Source organism: Oncorhynchus mykiss, chromosome 2, assembly GCF_013265735.2.
Source record: "Oncorhynchus mykiss isolate Arlee chromosome 2, USDA_OmykA_1.1, whole genome shotgun sequence".
In the NCBI taxonomy this organism is placed as follows: Eukaryota; Metazoa; Chordata; class Actinopteri; order Salmoniformes; family Salmonidae; genus Oncorhynchus; species Oncorhynchus mykiss.
The window spans coordinates 10121553-10142926 of NC_048566.1; the positions used below are offsets into that span (position 1 = coordinate 10121553).

General features: G+C 44.2%; 1 protein-coding gene across 1 annotated transcript in view; it reads left to right on the plus strand.

Annotated features, from left to right (window-relative positions):
- The first annotated feature begins 892 nt into the window (after positions 1 to 892).
- LOC110507402 (angiopoietin-1) overlaps positions 893 to 21374 on the plus strand; it is a 28352-nt gene continuing 7870 nt past the window's right edge. The window contains exons 1-7 of the mRNA XM_036937507.1: positions 893 to 1699; positions 13697 to 13852; positions 14090 to 14211; positions 14321 to 14562; positions 15396 to 15541; positions 16210 to 16311; positions 21192 to 21358. Coding sequence (XP_036793402.1) covers positions 1256 to 1699; positions 13697 to 13852; positions 14090 to 14211; positions 14321 to 14562; positions 15396 to 15541; positions 16210 to 16311; positions 21192 to 21358 — 1379 coding nt within the window. The 5' untranslated portion in view covers positions 893 to 1255. The remainder of the gene's footprint in view (positions 1700 to 13696; positions 13853 to 14089; positions 14212 to 14320; positions 14563 to 15395; positions 15542 to 16209; positions 16312 to 21191; positions 21359 to 21374) is intronic.

Genomic DNA, 21374 nt, shown 5'->3' on the forward strand with positions numbered 1-21374 from the left:
TCCTCTTCAGTCCTGAAGTCTAGCAGGGGTCTAGGGAAAACACACACATTCTTGTTCATGTTCAAACAAATTTTTGTTTGTGTTTTTCACAAGTAAATATGTAATCTGGCATGCCATAGTAAACAATGGTAGGCTACAAAATGTGTCTGCTCAGTGACATGATTATATTGGGTTCTCCATTTGTTCATGTCATGTTTAAATTGACTTTCTGGATGTCAATGTAATTTACCAACGTTTTCTAACAAAAAAATAGGAAAAAGCTTGTTGTACCAAATCAGGGTACCTTAAAACCGAAAACGGTTTGTTCTTTTAAAGATGGCAGAGCGTGCCCTCAGAGTTGGCCCTCATTTCCCCAGAAAACCATCCTCCTTCCATACATTGAAACAACGTTTTATTTTCTATATGGGAGACGTTTACATTCCTATGAGGGAGAGCTGGATATGATTGCATGATTAAATGAAGATTAAATGAAGACACTGTACATAAAGAGTGTCTGAGAGCCCATCTCCTGCTCTCGGTAGATATCTGTCTGAATTACAGACTGTGGGGTCATTATATATGGACCAGGCATTCATTCAAGCCTGTGTTGTGGAAGTGTTTTCAAATCAGGACTATATTAATAGAACTGAATCTCATACCTCTCTCTCTCGCTCTCTCTCAAACACACACAACCCCATACTCTCTCTCTCTCGCTCTCTCTCAAACACACACAACCCCATACTCTCTCTCTCTCTCGCTCTTTCTCAAACACACACAACCCCATACTCTCTCTCTCTCACATTCCATTCGATCAGTCCCTCAGTATGGGAGGCACAGAGCCTGCCCAGAGTTGGACGTTCCAGTGTCCGTCCCCCCCCCCCCCCCGTTAAAGCACTCTAAACTCACACGCAGACAGGCAGACATGAGGAACAGCACTACATACAGCCAGCCATGAGGAGGAGGATCCAACACAGATCAGTCCACTGACTGACAATGTAGTCTACATCACACAACTGTGTAGTGTGGATCCCTGTCCTGGATCTGGACCAGCAACAACAACTAACAAGACAACTGGTGATGAATTGGGATGAGTTCCACACTGACACTTGAGAGGACTACTCATCCATTCCTACTGATGGGAAGCGGCCATCTTTCTGGATCGACGGTCTACCTCTCAACCGTCTGATTGACGACAGGACAGGAAGACATGCTGTGAAGAGAGACAAGACAGACAGAAGCCATAAAAGAGGACCGTTAGCCTGTGTTTCCTGCTGCCATGCCGTGGTACTTCCTGCCCTGCCAGCCCAGCTGCCACATGATCTGGCTGGTTCTGGCTGCCCTTCTGCTGCTACTGACGGGCTATGTGTCTGTGTCTCTGGAAGAGCTGCCCAGGGGCCCAGGGGACATAGCTGGCAGCGGGTCCATGAGCGCCAGCACTAACACTAACGCTCGCCAGTACAACTCTATCCAGCACGGATCCTGCACCTATACCTTCCTGCTACCAGATAACGCTGGGGGGAACAGGCCGTGCTTGACGGAGGAGGAGGGGGTTGGCAGCTCCAGCACCAGCCAGGGACAGGGCCAGTACCAGGGGAACACTCTACAGGGAGATGCCCCACTGAAAAAGCCCAAGCTCCCAGGACTGGCCCCGGCTCTGGGGAACCAGAGGATCCAACACCTGGAGAACGTCATGGACAACTACACACAGTGGCTTCACAAAGTAAGAGCATGTTCTCCAAGCATACAGTATAGTAGTAGTTGATATAAAGATTAAAGCCTGGCGTTTCAGTCTAAACAGAGCTTTATCAGATATTTATACTCTAGAAGGAAATGCATGCCATGTCCCATGGCTGTGCAGGTCAAAATGATCAGCTTTTTATCCGATTGAACTATGTCCTATTGCATTTATAACACATTAGCCATTGTTGTTATCAAAGTTATATAGAGGTGGAACATCTGGACAAAGCTAGAAAGTATACTACATTTCATCATCTGTAGTGTTTTATACTGTATTAAATATCTAACTTTTTGAGCGACCCAACCAAATTCACATAGAAATGTGAGTTATAGATCTGTCATTGTCGTTGAAATCAAGTCTAAGAAGTGGTAGATTGGCAAACAATTAGAATTTTAGCAACCAGGAAATGGGTGAACGATTTCTGCACAGTGCATCTTTAAGTACACATTATCAGCATTGAGTGTGTTTCAACCCCATGAACTATTTGGGCCGAGCCAAATGTGTCCTGCCATAATTAATATTATTATTATAGGACAACATTTGGCTCGGTCCCACCTGGATCCATCTCTTTCCTCTGTCTCTGTTTACTCAGGAGCAATAAGATATAACATACCCCAGTACAATTCATCATTGCTTTACAGCCTATCTACATTTTACTCCCCATAGTACAGAATACAATGGATACTGTATATTGGGGAGATCTGTTGTTTGGATTACTCCATTACACCGAACAGCTCTAAATGACATGAGCACCAACCCAACAGAAACAGAAACCTTAAGGATACTAAAAAATCTCTCTCTTACCCCATAAGTGAGGAATGCACCATATCCCGCATTATTAATTAAAAACACTGTCATTTCAAAAGGACTGTTGTTCCAGTGTGTGTGGACCCAGGGACTATGTTGCAGCCCCAGGGATGAGAGATTGATGACAGGGACTTGTTTGACTGGGCCGTGGTAAAATGTGACAGGCAGGCTGTGGCTCTTGCTCGCTGGGTTGTGATGGTCTGAGTGTGTCCGGCTGGCCTGGCTGTCCTTAAGAAAACACTGTGGTCTGTCTGAACCCTCTCACACTATGTCACATTGGCCCAATCCAGGGCTGGGGAGTCCATTTCAAGGAATGGGCTCAGCGTTAGGCAGTGCTCTGTCTGTCTGTCTGTCTGTCTGTCTGTCTGTCTGTCTGTCTGTCTGTCTGTCTGTTTGTCTGTCTGTCTGTCTGTATCTGTCTATCTGTCTGTATCTATCTGTCTGTGTTTGTTTCTGTCTGTCTGTCTGTCTGTCTGTCTGTCTGTCTGTCTGTCTGTCTGTCTGTCTGTCTGTCTGTCTGTGTCTGTTTATGTCTGTCTGTCTGTCTCTGTCTGTCTATGTGTTCCCTGACCCACCGGGACCTAGGCCAGCAGCATTCACATTCCAAGGAATACCAGAGATGATTCTGTCAGGGAGAACAAGGCCACTTCAGTAGTAACAGACTACCACTTCAGTATTACCAGTGCTGAGTTTGGTAATTGCATTTGGTATAATGTAATACAGGCTATGCTTAAGGGTGAGCACTTGGAACCCTGCATACATGCAGTGAATATAAAATGACAAACTATTCTTCATCTCACTGCACCATCAAATGTTTTATATGTGCATCTGAAAACTAACAGGAGAACAGTCGACAGTTAAGAAAGCAACAAAAATATAGTTTTTATGTGGGGCCATGCTTTTCAGAGAACTTCAACCTCAGTGTATTTGTGGGATATCAGTTTCACTGTCTTCATAGTTTCAGGAGTTCCTCTCCATGGCCATTCTTTGATTAAATGAACACTATAGTGTGGTACTGAGGTAATGGGTTTTCCTCTTTGATTAAATGAACACTATAGTGTGGTACTGAGGTAATGGGTTTTCCTCTTTGATTGATTAAATGAACACTATAGTGTGGTACTGAGGTAATGGGTTTTCCTCTTTGATTGATTAAATGAACACTATAGTGTGGTACTGAGGTAATGGGTTTTCCTCTTTGATTGATTAAATGAACACTATAGTGTGGCACTGAGGTAATGTGTTTTCCTCTTTGATTAAATGAACGCTATAGTGTGGTACTGAGGAAAAGCAGCCAACAAGAGCTCAGCATATGTGGGAACTCCTTCAAGACTGTTGGAAAAGCATTCTCATGAAGCTGGTTGAGAGAATGCCAAGAGTGTGCAAAGCTTTCATCAAGGTAAAGGGTGGTTACTTTGAAGAAATCTTAAATATAAAATATATTTGTTTTGTTTAACATGTTTTTGGTTACTGCAAGATTCCATTTGTGTTGTTTCATAGTTTTGATGTAGAAAATAGTACAAAAGAAAAGAAAAACCCTTGAATGAGTAGGTGTGTCCAAACTTTTGACTGTTACTGTATATTTGATAGGTGCCCCGGGGCCCCTAATGTGGTAATCCGGCCCTGCAACTATTCCTCTGGGTTTCTTATGTCTAATGTAGTGTGTGATTATTTGAGGACTCTGGACATTGTAATAAGGAGACTGCCACTTGACACGTTTTATCCTGCTCAACATGTGTACACTGCACTAGACCTTCTCTTCCTTTCCTCTGCATTAACATTGGCATCTTAATGCACTCTGATCTTACAGATCAATTCATTCTTGAATGATTCCATTAGCCGACTATTCAATTGTCTTCGTGGGAAGCTGCAGAGATAAACAGTCTGACACTGCACTTTCAGTAAGTGTCATAGAGACCAGGCCTTTCCTCTGTATGTGCAGAGGGAATCTTTCAGTAAGTGTCATAGAGACCAGGCCTTTCCTCTGTCTGTGCAGAGGGAATCTTTCAGTAAGTGTCATAGAGACCAGGCCTTTCCTCTGTCTGTGCAGAGGGAATCTTTCAGTAAGTGTCATAGAGACCAGGCCTTTCCTCTGTCTATGCAGAGGGAATCTTTCAATAAGTGTCATAGAGACCAGGCCTTTCTTCTGTCTGTGCAGAGGGAATCTTTCAGTAAGTGTCATAGAGACCAGGCCTTTCCTCTGTCTATGCAGAGGGAATCTTTCAGTAAGTGTCATAGAGACCATGCCTTTCCTCTGTCTATGCAGAGGGAATCTTTCAGTAAGTGTCATAGAGACCAGGCCTTTCTTCTGTCTGTGCAGAGGGAATTTTTCAGTAAGTGTCATAGAGACCAGGCCTTTCCTCTGTCTGTGCAGAGGGAATCTTTCAGTAAGTGTCATAGAGACCAGGCCTTTCCTCTGCCTATGCAGAGGGAATCTTTCAGTAAGTGTAATAGAGACCAGGCCTTTCCTCTGTCTGTGCAGAGGGAATCTTTCAATGAGTGTCATAGAGACCAGGCCTTTCCTCTGTCTGTGCAGAGGGAATCTTTCAGTAAGTGTCATAGAGACCAGGCCTTTCCTCTGTCTGTGCAGAGGGAATCTTTCAGTAAGTGTCATAGAGACCAGGCCTTTCCTCTGTCTGTGCAGAGGGAATCTTTCAGTAAGTGTCATAGAGACCAGGCCTTTCCTCTGTCTGTGCAGAGGGAATCTTTCAGTAAGTGTCATAGAGACCAGGCCTTTCCTCTGTCTGTGCAGAGGGAATCTTTCAGTAAGTGTCATAGAGACCAGGCCTTTCCTCTGTCTGTGCAGAGGGAATCTTTCAATAAGTGTCATAGAGACCAGGCCTTTCCTCTGTCTGTGCAGAGGGAATCTTTCAGTAAGTGTCATAGAGACCAGGCCTTTCCTCTGTCTATGCAGAGGGAATCTTTCAGTAAGTGTCATAGAGACCAGGCCTTTCCTCTGTCTGTGCAGAGGGAATCTTTCAGTAAGTGTCATAGAGACCTTTCCTCTGTCTATGCAGAGGGAATCTTTCAGTAAGTGTCATAGAGACCAGGCCTTTCCTCTGTCTGTGCAGAGGGAATCTTTCAGTAAGTGTCATAGAGACCAGGCCTTTCCTCTGTCTGTGCAGAGGGAATCTTTCAATAAGTGTCATAGAGACCAGGCCTTTCCTCTGTCTGTGCAGAGGAAATCTTTCAGTAAGTGTCATAGAGACCAGGCCTTTCCTCTGTCTGTGCAGAGGGAATCTTTCAGTAAGTGTCATAGAGACCAGGCCTTTCCTCTATCTGTGCAGAGGGAATCTTTCAGTAAGTGTCATAGAGACCAGGCCTTTCCTCTGTCTGTGCAGAGGGAATTTTTCAGTAAGTGTCATAGAGACCAGGCCTTTCCTCTGTCTGTGCAGAGGGAATCTTTCAGTAAGTGTCATAGAGACCAGGCCTTTCCTCTGTCTGTGCAGAGGGAATCTTTCAGTAAGTGTCATAGAGACCAGGCCTTTCTTCTGTCTGTGCAGAGGGAATCTTTCAATAAGTGTCATAGAGACCAGGCCTTTCCTCTGTCTGTGCAGAGGGAATCTTTCAGTAAGTGTCATAGAGACCAGGCCTTTCCTCTGTCTGTGCAGAGGGAATCTTTCAGTAAGTGTCATAGAGACCAGGCCTTTCCTCTGTCTATGCAGAGGGAATCTTTCAGTAAGTGTCATAGAGACCAGGCCTTTCCTCTGTCTGTGCAGAGGGAATCTTTCAGTAAGTGTCATAGAGACCAGGCCTTTCCTCTGTCTGTGCAGAGGGAATCTTTCAGTAAGTGTCATAGAGACCAGGCCTTTCCTCTGTCTATGCAGAGGGAATCTTTCAGTAAGTGTCATAGAGACCAGGCCTTTCCTCTGTCTATGCAGAGGGAATCTTTCAGTAAGTGTCATAGAGACCAGGCCTTTCCTCTGTCTATGCAGAGGGAATCTTTCAGTAAGTGTCATAGAGACCATGCCTTTCTTCTGTCTGTGCAGAGGGAATCTTTCAGTAAGTGTCATAGAGACCAGGCCTTTCTTCTGTCTGTGCAGAGGGAATTTTTCAGTAAGTGTCATAGAGACCAGGCCTTTCCTCTGTCTGTGCAGAGGGAATCTTTCAGTAAGTGTCATAGAGACCAGGCCTTTTTCTGTCTGTGCAGAGGGAATCTTTCAGTAAGTGTCATAGAGACCAGGCCTTTCTTCTGTCTGTGCAGAGGGAATCTTTCAGTAAGTGTCATAGAGACCAGGCCTTTCCTCTGTCTGTGCAGAGGGAATCTTTCAGTAAGTGTCATAGAGACCTTTCCTCTGTCTGTGCAGAGGGAATCTTTCAGTAAGTGTCATAGAGGCCTTTCCTCTGTCTGTGCAGAGGGAATCTTTCAGTAAGTGTCATAGAGGCCTTTCCTCTGTCTGTGCAGAGGGAATCTTTCAGTAAGTGTCATAGAGACCTTTCCTCTGTCTGTGCAGAGGGAATCTTTCAGTAAGTGTCATAGAGGCCTTTCCTCTGTCTGTGCAGAGGGAATCTTTCAGTAAGTGTCATAGAGGCCTTTCCTCTGTCTGTGCAGAGGGAATCTTTCAGTAAGTGTCATAGAGACCAGGCCTTTTTCTGTCTGTGCAGAGGGAATCTTTCAGTAAGTGTCATAGAGACCAGACCTTTCTTCTGTCTGTGCAGAGGGAATCTTTCAGTAAGTGTCATAGAGGCCTTTCCTCTGTCTGTGCAGAGGGAATCTTTCAGTAAGTGTCATAGAGACCTTTCCTCTGTCTGTGCAGAGGGAATCTTTCAGTAAGTGTCATAGAGGCCTTTCCTCTGTCTGTGCAGAGGGAATCTTTCAGTAAGTGTCATAGAGACCTTTCCTCTGTCTGTGCAGAGGGAATCTTTCAGTAAGTGTCATAGAGGCCTTTCCTCTGTCTGTGCAGAGGGAATCTTTCAGTAAGTGTCATAGAGACCAGGCCTTTCCTCTGTCTGTGCAGAGGGAATCTTTCAGTAAGTGTCATAGAGACCAGGCCTTTCTTCTGTCTATGCAGAGGGAATCTTTCAGTAAGTGTCATAGAGACCAGGCCTTTCCTCTGTCTGTGCAGAGGGAATCTTTCAGTAAGTGTCATAGAGACCAGGCCTTTTTCTGTCTGTGCAGAGGGAATCTTTCAGTAAGTGTCATAGAGACCAGGCCTTTTTCTGTCTGTGCAGAGGGAATCTTTCAGTAAGTGTCATAGAGACCAGGCCTTGCCTCTGTCTGTGCAGAGGGAATCTTTCAGTAAGTGTCATAGAGACCAGGCCTTTCCTCTGTCTGTGCAGAGGGAATCTTTCAGTAAGTGTCATAGAGACCAGGCCTTTCCTCTGTCTATGCAGAGGGAATCTTTCAGTAAGTGTCATAGAGACCAGGCCTTTCCTCTGTCTGTGAAGAGGGAATCTTTCAGTAAGTGTCATAGAGACCAGGCCTTTCCTCTGTCTGTGAAGAGGGAATCTTTCAGTAAGTGTCATAGAGACCAGGCCTTTCCTCTGTCTGTGCAGAGAGAATCTTTCAATAAGTGTCATAGAGACCAGGCCTTTCCTCTGTCTGTGCAGAGGGAATCTTTCAGTAAGTGTCATAGAGACCAGGCCTTTCCTCTGTCTATGCAGAGGGAATCTTTCAATAAGTGTCATAGAGACCAGGCCTTTCTTCTGTCTGTGCAGAGGGAATCTTTCAGTAAGTGTCATAGAGACCAGACCTTTCTTCTGTCTGTGCAGAGGGAATCTTTCAGTAAGTGTCATAGAGGCCTTTCCTCTGTCTGTGCAGAGGGAATCTTTCAGTAAGTGTCATAGAGACCTTTCCTCTGTCTGTGCAGAGGGAATCTTTCAGTAAGTGTCATAGAGGCCTTTCCTCTGTCTGTGCAGAGGGAATCTTTCAATAAGTGTCATAGAGACCTTTCCTCTGTCTGTGCAGAGGGAATCTTTCAGTAAGTGTCATAGAGGCCTTTCCTCTGTCTGTGCAGAGGGAATCTTTCAGTAAGTGTCATAGAGACCAGGCCTTTCCTCTGTCTGTGCAGAGGGAATCTTTCAGTAAGTGTCATAGAGACCAGGCCTTTTTCTGTCTGTGCAGAGGGAATCTTTCAGTAAGTGTCATAGAGACCAGGCCTTTCCTCTGTCTGTGCAGAGGGAATCTTTCAATAAGTGTCATAGAGACCAGGCCTTTCCTCTGTCTGTGCAGAGGGAATCTTTCAGTAAGTGTCATAGAGACCAGGCCTTTCCTCTGTCTGTGCAGAGGGAATCTTTCAGTAAGTGTCATAGAGACCAGGCCTTTCCTCTGTCTGTGCAGAGGGAATCTTTCAGTAAGTGTCATAGAGACCAGGCCTTTCCTCTGTCTGTGCAGAGGGAATCTTTCAGTAAGTGTCATAGAGACCAGGCCTTTCCTCTGTCTGTGCAGAGGGAATCTTTCAGTAAGTGTCATAGAGACCAGGCCTTTCCTCTGTCTGTGCAGAGGGAATCTTTCAATAAGTGTCATAGAGACCAGGCCTTTCCTCTGTCTGTGCAGAGGGAATCTTTCAATAAGTGTCATAGAGACCAGGCCTTTCCTCTGTCTGTGCAGAGGGAATCTTTCAGTAAGTGTCATAGAGACCAGGCCTTTCCTCTGTCTGTGCAGAGGGAATCTTTCAGTAAGTGTCATAGAGACCAGGCCTTTCCTCTGTCTGTGCAGAGGGAATCTTTCAGTAAGTGTCATAGAGACCAGGCCTTTCCTCTGTCTGTGCAGAGGGAATCTTTCAGTAAGTGTCATAGAGACCAGGCCTTTCCTCTGTCTATGCAGAGGGAATCTTTCAGTAAGTGTCATAGAGACCAGGCCTTTCCTCTGTCTATGCAGAGGGAATCTTTCAGTAAGTGTCATAGAGACCAGGCCTTTCCTCTGTCTGTGCAGAGGGAATCTTTCAGTAAGTGTCATAGAGACCAGGCCTTTCCTCTGTCTATGCAGAGGGAATCTTTCAGTAAGTGTCATAGAGACCAGGCCTTTCCTCTGTCTGTGCAGAGGGAATCTTTCAGTAAGTGTCATAGAGACCAGGCCTTTCCTCTGTCTGTGCAGAGGGAATCTTTCAATAAGTGTCATAGAGACCAGGCCTTTCCTCTGTCTGTGCAGAGGGAATCTTTCAGTAAGTGTCATAGAGACCAGGCCTTTCCTCTGTCTGTGCAGAGGGAATCTTTCAGTAAGTGTCATAGAGACCAGGCCTTTCCTCTGTCTGTGCAGAGGGAATCTTTCAGTAAGTGTCATAGAGACCAGGCCTTTCCTCTGTCTGTGCAGAGGGAATTTTTCAGTAAGTGTCATAGAGACCAGGCCTTTCCTCTGTCTGTGCAGAGGGAATCTTTCAGTAAGTGTCATAGAGACCAGGCCTTTCCTCTGTCTATGCAGAGGGAATCTTTCAGTAAGTGTCATAGAGACCAGGCCTTTCCTCTGTCTATGCAGAGGGAATCTTTCAATAAGTGTCATAGAGACCAGGCCTTTCCTCTGTCTATGCAGAGGGAATCTTTCAGTAAGTGTCATAGAGACCAGGCCTTTCCTCTGTCTGTGCAGAGGGAATCTTTCAGTAAGTGTCATAGAGACCAGGCCTTTCCTCTGCCTATGCAGAGGGAATCTTTCAGTAAGTGTCATAGAGACCAGGCCTTTCCTCTGTCTATGCAGAGGGAATCTTTCAGTAAGTGTCATAGAGACCAGGCCTTTCCTCTGTCTGTGCAGAGGGAATCTTTCAGTAAGTGTCATAGAGACCAGGCCTTTCCTCTGTCTATGCAGAGGGAATCTTTCAGTAAGTGTCATAGAGACCAGGCCTTTCCTCTGTCTATGCAGAGGGAATCTTTCAGTAAGTGTCATAGAGACCAGGCCTTTCCTCTGTCTGTGCAGAGGGAATCTTTCAATAAGTGTCATAGAGACCAGGCCTTTCCTCTGTCTGTGAAGAGGGAATCTTTCAGTAAGTGTCATAGAGACCAGGCCTTTCCTCTGTCTGTGCAGAGGGAATCTTTCAGTAAGTGTCATAGAGACCAGGCCTTTCCTCTGTCTATGCAGAGGGAATCTTTCAGTAAGTGTCATAGAGACCAGGCCTTTCCTCTGTCTGTGCAGAGGGAATCTTTCAGTAAGTGTCATAGAGACCAGGCCTTTCCTCTGTCTATGCAGAGGGAATCTTTCAGTAAGTGTCATAGAGACCAGGCCTTTCCTCTGTCTGTGCAGAGGGAATCTTTCAGTAAGTGTCATAGAGACCAGGCCTTTCCTCTGTCTATGCAGAGGGAATCTTTCAGTAAGTGTCATAGAGACCAGGCCTTTCCTCTGTCTATGCAGAGGGAATCTTTCAGTAAGTGTCATAGAGACCAGGCCTTTCCTCTGTCTGTGAAGAGGGAATCTTTCAGTAAGTGTCATAGAGACCAGGCCTTTCCTCTGTCTGTGAAGAGGGAATCTTTCAATAAGTGTCATAGAGACCAGGCCTTTCCTCTGTCTATGCAGAGGGAATCTTTCAGTAAGTGTCATAGAGACCAGGCCTTTCCTCTGTCTGTGAAGAGGGAATCTTTCAGTAAGTGTCATAGAGACCAGGCCTTTCCTCTGTCTGTGCAGAGGGAATCTTTCAATAAGTGTCATAGAGACCAGGCCTTTCCTCTGTCTGTGCAGAGGGAATCTTTCAGTAAGTGTCATAGAGACCAGGCCTTTCCTCTGTCTATGCAGAGGGAATCTTTCAGTAAGTGTCATAGAGACCAGGCCTTTTTCTGTCTGTGCAGAGGGAATCTTTCAGTAAGTGTCATAGAGACCAGGCCTTTCCTCTGTCTGTGCAGAGGGAATTTTTCAATAAGTGTCATAGAGACCAGGCCTTTCCTCTGTCTATGCAGAGGGAATCTTTCAGTAAGTGTCATAGAGACCAGGCCTTTCCTCTGTCTGTGCAGAGGGAATCTTTCAGTAAGTGTCATAGAGACCAGGCCTTTCCTCTGTCTATGCAGAGGGAATTTTTCAGTAAGTGTCATAGAGACCAGGCCTTTCCTCTGTCTGTGCAGAGGGAATTTTTCAATAAGTGTCATAGAGACCAGGCCTTTCCTCTGTCTATGCAGAGGGAATCTTTCAGTAAGTGTCATAGAGACCAGGCCTTTCCTCTGTCTGTGCAGAGGGAATCTTTCAGTAAGTGTCATAGAGACCAGGCCTTTCCTCTGTCTGTGCAGAGGGAATCTTTCAGTAAGTGTCATAGAGACCAGGCCTTTCCTCTGTCTGTGCAGAGGGAATCTTTCAGTAAGTGTCATAGAGACCAGGCCTTTCCTCTGTCTGTGCAGAGGGAATCTTTCAGTAAGTGTCATAGAGACCAGGCCTTTCCTCTGTCTGTGCAGAGGGAATCTTTCAGTAAGTGTCATAGAGACCAGGCTTTTCCTCTGTCTGTGCAGAGGGAATCTTTCAGTAAGTGTCATAGAGACCAGGCCTTTCCTCTGTCTGTGCAGAGGGAATCTTTCAGTAAGTGTCATAGAGACCAGGCCTTTCCTCTGTCTGTGCAGAGGGAATCTAGCCACAAAGTAGACATTCTTAAGTTGAAAATCATACTCATGTGTTACGTTAAATCAGGGATAAAGTGAGACATGAAATTCTAACTTTGCAATGTAAATATTTTATATTCCATTATTGTGACTACTTAACTGTAATTTCCAAACTGTACATTTTTGAAAATGCATAGTTTAAAAAGCTGTCCAAGGCTAAACTGATTCACATGAACTGAAAAGGCCATGGCTTGAAAGCCGGGGTAACAGGAAAACCATAAACTTCAATGAATCACTGAATGACCCTGAGCTATCACAAAAAAAAACGATACATTTTTAAAGCACATTGCTGGGAAAGACCTCTCCTCATTGTAATCATCATCAGGACAGTGAACTTCAGATGGATAATGTCATTGGCAGCTGAGCCCTGTCCACATGATGCATCTGTGGCAGAAAACATACAGATGCAGTCCCATGACTGATCTCTCCTGGTTGACTAGAAGGAAATGACTGAACTCAACAACCCTGAAAGATCCCTCCCTAAGTAGCTGACCAGGGGCCAAAGAAATCCTTAGACAGGACCATATCGATGCAGGAAATCCTTCAATGCACAATTGCTGAAGGGAATGAATACATATTCTTCCCTGGATATAATTAGGTTATTTATGGATGCTTCCTTGGAAGTTGTGTTTCAGTAAGACTTTTAATAACACTACTGGCTTATTTGAGGTTTACTTTTTGAACTACAAGCACAGATAGACCAGTTGGTTGTCTAGCAACAAAACCAATGTGTGCACAAATATGGGGTAAAACAGACAGGGTTGGCTTAGATTGTTGACAACATGTAAACTATCATTTGTCTTCAAATGTTTATTGAAAACATAAATACATTTTCACAGCGAGCACAAATACATTGTTACAGTTGTTGGTTAGCTAGCTATCGAATTTTAGCCATATAAGCATTGACATGAAATCAGTCAAAACACAACATGGTTTCAAGAACAAGATACATCTACAATTGCCCGCATGGCAGATTCTTTGTCATTGTTGCTTGCTATCTGATGGTTCAGAATCATAACAAAGCACATTTTCATGACGTTGTCAGATAACTGATCTATCGGACATTAACCCTATAAATGTGTTTGCATCAATCATCCAAACACATTTCTTCTTTATTGTGACATGGCATCATCTATCCATGGAATTAGTCCACTGTGCCACCAGTATGGAGCTAGCGTGGACTAATAACAACGCATTCACAGTTGTTCTTTTTGTCTATTCAAACAGACCCCATTTTAAAAGGAAACAAACACTCATTAAGATCTAACACTTAACAAGACAGAGGATAGAGTTTTGTTGATGCTGAGAATGGAACGTTTTCTTAATGTTCTGAGAACGTTTTTAAATAACATTTTTAGAACATTCTCTGAACATTACAAAAGTTTTCTTGTGTTTTTTATGGAAAGTTTTCTTAAAGTTCTTGGAACGATTTGAGAACATGACTTTAAATAGAACCAAGAGGAAACCTGTAGGAAACGTTATGCTGAAGTACTGAAATTCCAACGTTCTCTGAACTATGTGAGAACATGTTCAATGTTAAGCCAGTTGGAGAACGTTCCTAGGACATCACCAAAATTGAAATTAAATGTGAGTGTGCAGAACACCCAGAGTCTGTCGAGAGAGGTAAAGCCCTAAACATCCCTTCATACCTCCTCTGTGTTTGTGTGTCAGATGGAGAGATATGTGAAGGACAGTCTGAATGTGGAGATGGCTCAGCTGCAGCAGAGTGCTGTCGACAATCACACTGCTGCCATCTTGAATCTAGGCACCAACCTCCTGACCCAGACTGCTCAGCACACACGGAAGCTGACAGACGTAGAGATCCAGGTGCAGTATGAATCATATACAAATATCCCTCTCCAAAGAACATTCAAGTGCATGTTATGATATCAGTAACACTTACTATTAATCATGTAGCCTACTCAGCAATTATCTTCATTAGATTGGATGAATAGGCCTATGAAGTACATTAAAATACATGGTGCCACTTTTAGCCTATATAGATACACTCTATACACTTGACTGGATGAATATGAATGATAGTAACAGCTTCCTGATGGACAGGTGTTGAATCAGACCTCCAGGCTGGAGATTCAGCTCTTGGAGAACTCTCTGTCCACCAACAAACTGGAGACCCAGCTCCTCCACCAATCTACAGAGATCAGCAAGCTGCACGACAAGAACAGGTCAAATCAACATGAATGATTTTCTTCCCATGAAAAGTTCTGTATTGATTTATTGGCTGACTGACTGATCGACTGATCAACGGATTTTCAAATCACTTGTATTGATCAGGCTCTTAGAGCAGAAGATGCAGGAGCTGGAGTCTGGGCACCATGAGGAGCTGGTCACCTTCCAGGAGGAGAGGTCCAGCCTGCAGCAGCTGGTAGCCAGACAGAGCAGTGTGATCACAGAGCTGCAGACCCATCTAGACCAGGCCACTGGCAACAACAGTATCCTGCTTAGCCAACAACAGCAGCTCACTGAGACCGTCAACAGTCTGCTGAAACTCTGCTCTAAGGACAGAGGGTCTGGAGGTACTGGATGGATACTGGGGCCAATGTTTCCTGCTACAGAAAGTATAAATGAAATACTCTGGGGTATGAATATCATAGCATAGATAGTAATTATTTGCAGGAAGAACGAGTTGGCTTTAAAAACTCTAGGTAGGGTAAAATACAACAGAGGTACTGGAGGATATATTGTGTCAAATGTTAACAGGTTCAGACAATATATTCTCTGGGCACAGATAAAGCCTATAACTGGACTAAGAAGGCTGGACTAACCCAGTGAGCACCGGCTGACGTCCATGGATGTTGAAAATAGGTTGAAACGTGGAACGGACCGGCCTTCATTTCAATGTCCACATGTTCTAAGATCATAAGAAGATGCATTCCAGAACATAAGAACCTGTTCTAATAGGAAGTGACCCCGTCTGGGCTGTTGATTACATAAGAACCTGTTCTAATAGGAACTGACCCAGTCTGGGCTGTTGATTACGTAAGAACCTGTTCTAATAGGAACTGACCCAGTCTGGGCTGTTGATTACATAAGAACCTGTTCTAATAGGACCTGACCCAGTCTGGGCTGTTGATTACATGAGAACCTGTTCTAATAGGACCTGAGCCAGTCTGGGCTGTTGATTACATAAGAACCTGTTCTAATAGGACCTGACCCAGTCAGGGCTGTTGATTACATAATAACCTGTTCTAATAGGACCTGACCCAGTCTGGGCTGTTGATTACATAAGAACCTGTTCTAATAGGACCTGACCCAGTCTAGGCTGTTGATTACAAAGGATTTTGGATGCATTCAAATTGGAGCCTAGCTGATAATGTGTTTGCTCTTGTTTCATTATCTATTTAAACAGTGGTGGCAAACAGCAACCTTGCCTTTAAGCAAAGAGATTCATCTCATGAGGAGAGAAAGTATCGGGACTGCTCAGAAGTCTTTCAAGCTGGCTTCAACAACAGTGGATTATATACTATTCACATCAACACACAGGAGACCAAAAAGGTACGGAAAACTTGATATATTATCTTCAATAAATATTAGAGGGGGAAAAGAGATGTCAATTCTATTAGCAGAATGTGTAATATAGAGGCATATATTAGATGATATATGCAGGCCTGGCTTTACCTTCTGGATGGAAACAGCAAAAACAGACATGAACAATTAAATGGCTGCACTTTTTGACTGTAACCTACTTTAGTTTACGTGCAAGTGGCAGCAATTATTATACGGTACTCTAAAGCCACTTCCCAAAAGATTCAACAGCAATATCCCAGGAATATGTCAGGTATTGGCTGGCTGGCTGGGTGATATCCTGGAGCTGGAAATACTCTTGGCTGGCCTCTTCAGCACAGCTACACAGCAGATGTCCTCCTCCTCAGTAGTGTCCTGCCAAGCCGCAGATGGCTGACTGGCAACAGTGTGTTCCTGTCCATTATCAGCTGTGCTGCTGTCAGTGTCCATGGTTACACTAAGCTACGTCCCTGGGCTTAGGACACATTCCGTCATTGTGGCCTCTGACCATGGTACACAAAACTAAGGACCAGGGAGCCTCATCTACAGGAGTCACTCCTTTTACAGGAAACAGTCTTTATTGTCATGATATGCACTGCATGTGTGAGAGTAGTGTGTAAGCTACTCATGTCACGGTCTTTCTGTCTCTCTCTCTGTAGGTTTACTGTAACATGGAGGCAGCAGGGGGAGGATGGTCCGTCATTCAGAGAAGAAAAGATGGAACCATGGACTTCCAGAGGACGTGGAAGGAGTACAAGATGGTGAGGAGGACAGGGTGGGATATCCTCACAGCATTCTTCTGATGTTGGTGAATACATACAGTGAGGGAAAAAAGTATTTGATCCCCTGCTGATTTTGTACATTTGCCCACTGACAAAGAAATGATTGGTCTATAATTTTAATGGTAGGTTTATTTGAACAGTGAGAGACAGTTATAAATTATAAACAGTTATACATTGATTTGCATTTTAATGAGGGAAATAAGTATTTGACCCCTCTGCAAAACATGACTTAGTACTTGGTGGCAAAACTCTTGTTGGCAATCACAGAGGTCAGACGTTTCTTGTAGTTGGCCACCAGGTTTGCACAAATCTCAGGAGAGATTTTGTCCCACTTCTCTTTGCAGATCTTCTCGAAGTCATTAAGGTTTCGAGGCTGACGTTTGGCAACTCGAACCTTCACTGATTTTCTCTCCACAGATTTTCTATGGGCTTAAGGTCTGTAGACTAGCTAGGCCACTCCAGGACCTTAATGTGCTTCTTCTTGTGCCACTCCTTTGTTGCCTTGGCTGTGTGTTTTGGGTCATTGTCATGCTGGAATACCCATCCACTACCCATTTTCAATGCCCTGGCTGAGGGATGGAGGTTCTCACCCAAGATTTGACGGTACATGGTCCCGTGCATCGTCCCTTTGATGCGGTGAAGTTGTCCTGTCCCCTTAGCAGAAAAACACCCCCAAAGCATAATGTTTCCACCTCCATGTTTGACGGTGGGGATGGTGTTCTTGGGGTCATAGGCAGCATTCCTCCTCCTCCAAACACGGTGAGTTGAGTTGATGCCAAAGAGCTCCATTTTGGTCTCATCTGACCACAACACTTTCACCCAGTTGTCCTCTGAATCATTCAGATGTTCATTGGCAAACTTCAGACAGGCTTATGAGCTTTCTTGAGGAGGGGGACCTTGCGGGCGCTGCAGGATTTCAGTCCTTCACGGCGTAGTGTGTTATCAATTGTTTTCTTGGTGACTATGGTCCCAGCTGCCTTGAGATCATTGACAAGATCCTCCCGTGTAGTTCTGGGCTGATTCCTCACTGTTCTCATGATCATTGCAACTCCACGAGGTGAGATCTTGCATGGAGCCCCAGGCCGAGGGAGATTGGCATTTATTTTGTGTTTCTTCAATTTGCGAATAATCACACCAACTGTTGTCACCTTCTCACCAAGCTGCTTGGCGACGGTCTTGTAGCCCATTCCAGCCTTGTGTAGGTCTACAATCTTGTTCCTGACATCCTTGGAGAGCTCTTTGGTCTTGGCCATGGTGGAGAGTTTGGAATCTGATTGATTGATTGCTTCTGTGGACAGATGTCTTTAATACAGGTAACAAACTGAGATTAGGAGCACTCCCTTTAAGAGTGTGCTCCTAATCTCAGCTCATTACCTGTATAAAAGACACCTGGGAGCCAGAAATCTTTCTGATTGAGAGGGGGTCAAATACTTATTTCCCTCATTAAAATGCAAATAAATGTATAACATTTTTGACGTGTTTTTCTGGATTATTTTGTTGTTATTCTGTCTTCCACTGTTCAAATAAACCTACCATTAAAATTATAGACTGATAATTTATTTGTCAGTGGGCAAATCAGCAGGGGATCAAATACTTTTTTCCCTCACTGTAGCACCAGTGATTAACATGGGTAATCGGGATCCCGTGACATTACCGGGAACACTCTTCACGTTTACCCCCCAAAATACATGACAAGACCCGGGAAATTACAATAAAATTCCCCAATGTCTGCACTAATGAAATCCCTCAGCAAAAGATTATTAAAAACATTTATTGGACATTATCCAAACAGGTTGTCACATTGAAGCCTTTAGTCTAGCATATTTGACACAAAGTCGCTATAAATTCAAAGCGCACGCATAATTGACACTGCCGGTCGCTCTGGACTGCACACATGACCCGAATACAGTTAATAAACCCCACAGGAAACCTTACAGTGTAGCCTTTTAGAGAGCATGTGCCTCTTTAAGCTGTCATTGTGAACCTTCAGACAGTCACACATTTGATAGGCCTATGTACAATTCACTGCATAAGCATCTCTGTCACACGCATGAAGTCCGTTAATAAGGCATGAGGGAAAATTCTATATTCTCATCCTAGAACCTAGGCTATTTCCCTATCCAATTCCAATCCTAATGAAACCCAAAATCCTGACTCCTGTCTCACTGCTACAGCTCATTTTATTCTGTAATCCATAGGATGCATTATCAAAGCACACCTCTCGCCTATGCATGTCAAAATACCTCTTCCCTCTGTGCTGTCTCATAGAGAATGTGTGATCAACAAACGATATGAGAGTTGATATGGGTATTTTTTAAACAGTCCTCGTTAAGATACCTTGATATTTAAACTATTTCCACTTCCTCTCCCTGTTATTCATGAGCTGTTCTGCTATCGGTATAATCATCAACTTGATTTAGCCAAATATGGGAGATATTCTGTCATTCGTTGAAGGAGGTTATCTAGCAAGTTTAGCAACTTTGGTCATTTGACTTTTGTTTGACTGCCGTTACAAAGAAACAACGCTATACTCGGAGGGCGCTCTGTGGGGCTACTTCTGAAATGCGCTGGCGATCAAAGATAGAGTAACTATCATGACTAAACTTACATTTCATTTGCTCTGAAATCTTTCCATAGTGGCGCAGCCAAGCCGACAAGGTGGCACAGCACCCCTCTTATTTGGGGAGAACCCTGGCACAGTGACCATCTTGGTTTTAAAAGGACACTTCTGATTTTTGCAGTATTTCCCAGGACTCTCGGGATAAATAGGAATTATTCCCGGTATTGAAACTTTGTAGATTTTTGGGAAAATAGGAATCTCTACATTGCACAACATTCCAACATATGAATGTATATGTCAAACTACAACAGAAAAAGGAGCAAGTACAAACGCATATCACAAAACAGACTTTGTGCATCCCAAGTGGCACCCTATTCCCTATATAGTGCACTACTTTTGACCAGAGCCCTATGGGGAAATAGAGTGTCCTATGGGCCCTGGTCAAAAGTATTGTACTTTAAAATGAATATGGGCCATTTAGGACAAATCCACTGTGTTGTCACTGCCAGCCCCATTAGGCCTTGAAATAGCCCTGTGGCTAAAAAGGCCTCTGCCTCTGGGCTGAGCGAGAGAGGACTGTCCTCCAGTCAGGGGCTAAGGAAGTGTGGAGTGTAGCCTGGCAAAGACGCTGGCATACAACGGGTATGTGTTCGCTCGTTGACCCCTCTGCTGGGAGTGTTTCATAATGACGCTAATGGTCTCTGATTGAACACTTCTGAGAGAAAATGACAGGAGAGAGGAAACTGTTTAAGTTGAGTCTAAACATGGTGTGCTTAGATCACCATTCAAATGTTGATATATTGTAAAATGTCTCTGGTAAAGAAAGATGAATTCCAAGGTCTGGTCTAGTACTGGTGCTGCAGAATCCAACCTATCTAATATATATCTCTCTCTCTCTGTCTATATCTCTCTATATCTAAATCTCTATCTCTTTATCAATCAATCAAATGTATTTATAAAGCCCTTTTTACATCAGCCGATGTCACAAAGTGCTACACAGCCTAAAACCCCAAACAGCAAGCAATGCAGATGTAGAAGCACGGGGGCTTGGAAAAACTCCCTAAAAACGCAGCAACCTAGGAAGAAACCTAGAGAGGAACTAGGCTCTGAAGGGTGGCCAGTCTACTTCTGGCTGTGCCGGGTGGAGATTATAACAGTACATGGACAAGATGTTCAAACGTTCATAGATGACCAGCAGGGTCAAATAATAATCACAGTGGCTGTAGAGGGTGCAACAGGTCAGCACCTCAGGAGTAAATGTCAGTTGGCTTTTCATAGCCAATCATTCAGAGTTAGAGACAGCAGGTGCAGTAGAGAAAGAGAGTCCAAAACAGCAGGTCCAGGACAAGGCAGCATGTCCAGTGAACAAGTCAGGGTTCCATAGCCGCAGGCAGAACAGTTGAAACTGGAGCAGCAGCAGATGGACTGGGGACAGCAGGTGGACTGGGGACAGCAAGGAGTCATCAGGCCAGGTAGTCCTGAGGCATGGTCCTAGGGCTCAGGTCCTCCGAGAGAAGAGAGAAAGAGAGTTAGAGGGAGCATTCTTACACAGGACACCGGATAAGACAGGAGAAATACTCCAGATATAACAAACTGATTCTAGCCCCCCGACACAAACTATTGCAGCATAAATACTGGAGGCTATATCTCTCTCTCCATCTATATATCTCTATACCTCTCTATCTATATACCTCTTTATCTATGTCTCGCTAGCTATATCTCTCTCTCTCTATAGGGGCGGCAGGTAGCCTAGTGGTTAGAGCGGGGGGCCAGTAACTGAAAGGTTGGTGGATCAAATCCCCTAGCTGACAAGGTAAAAATCTGTCGTTCTGCTCCTGAACAGGCAGTTAACCCACTGTTCCTAGGCTGTTATTGTAAATAAGAATTTGTTCTTAACTGACTTGCCTAGTTAAATAAATATATCTTTATCTACTCATCTGTCTGTCTCCCTCAATTCACTACTGTCAAAAAATAGTAAAACACAGAACATAGTTATTATTATTTTTTAAAAGAGATGAAAACACAGAACAGAATTCCTTTAAAAAAAGAGAACAAAGAGTCACTGAGTAGAACATCGCTCTAACAGTCTTAATTCTACCTAGAACCATATAGGGTTTGTGATCTTGTCCCTGTAGAAGAACCCGATATAACAATCATTATTTTTATATAGCTCCATGTGTTGCTGGGACAAGGACCTGCGACAGACTAGTGTCCTGTCCAAGGGGTGTACTTGTACATCAAGCTGCCTTACACTACAGAAACAGAAGACAAGTGTTCCTGTGTTGTTGTGTTGTTGCAGGGCTTTGGGAGTCTGTTTGGAGAACACTGGCTGGGGAATGAGTTTGTGTTCCTGCTGACCAGCCAAAGGCCCTACAACCTGAGGGTGGAAGTGACCGACTGGGATGGACAGCAGGCCTTCTCCCACTATGACCGTTTCTACATCGGCAGCGAGAAGCAGAATTACAGGTGGGATACCAGCAAT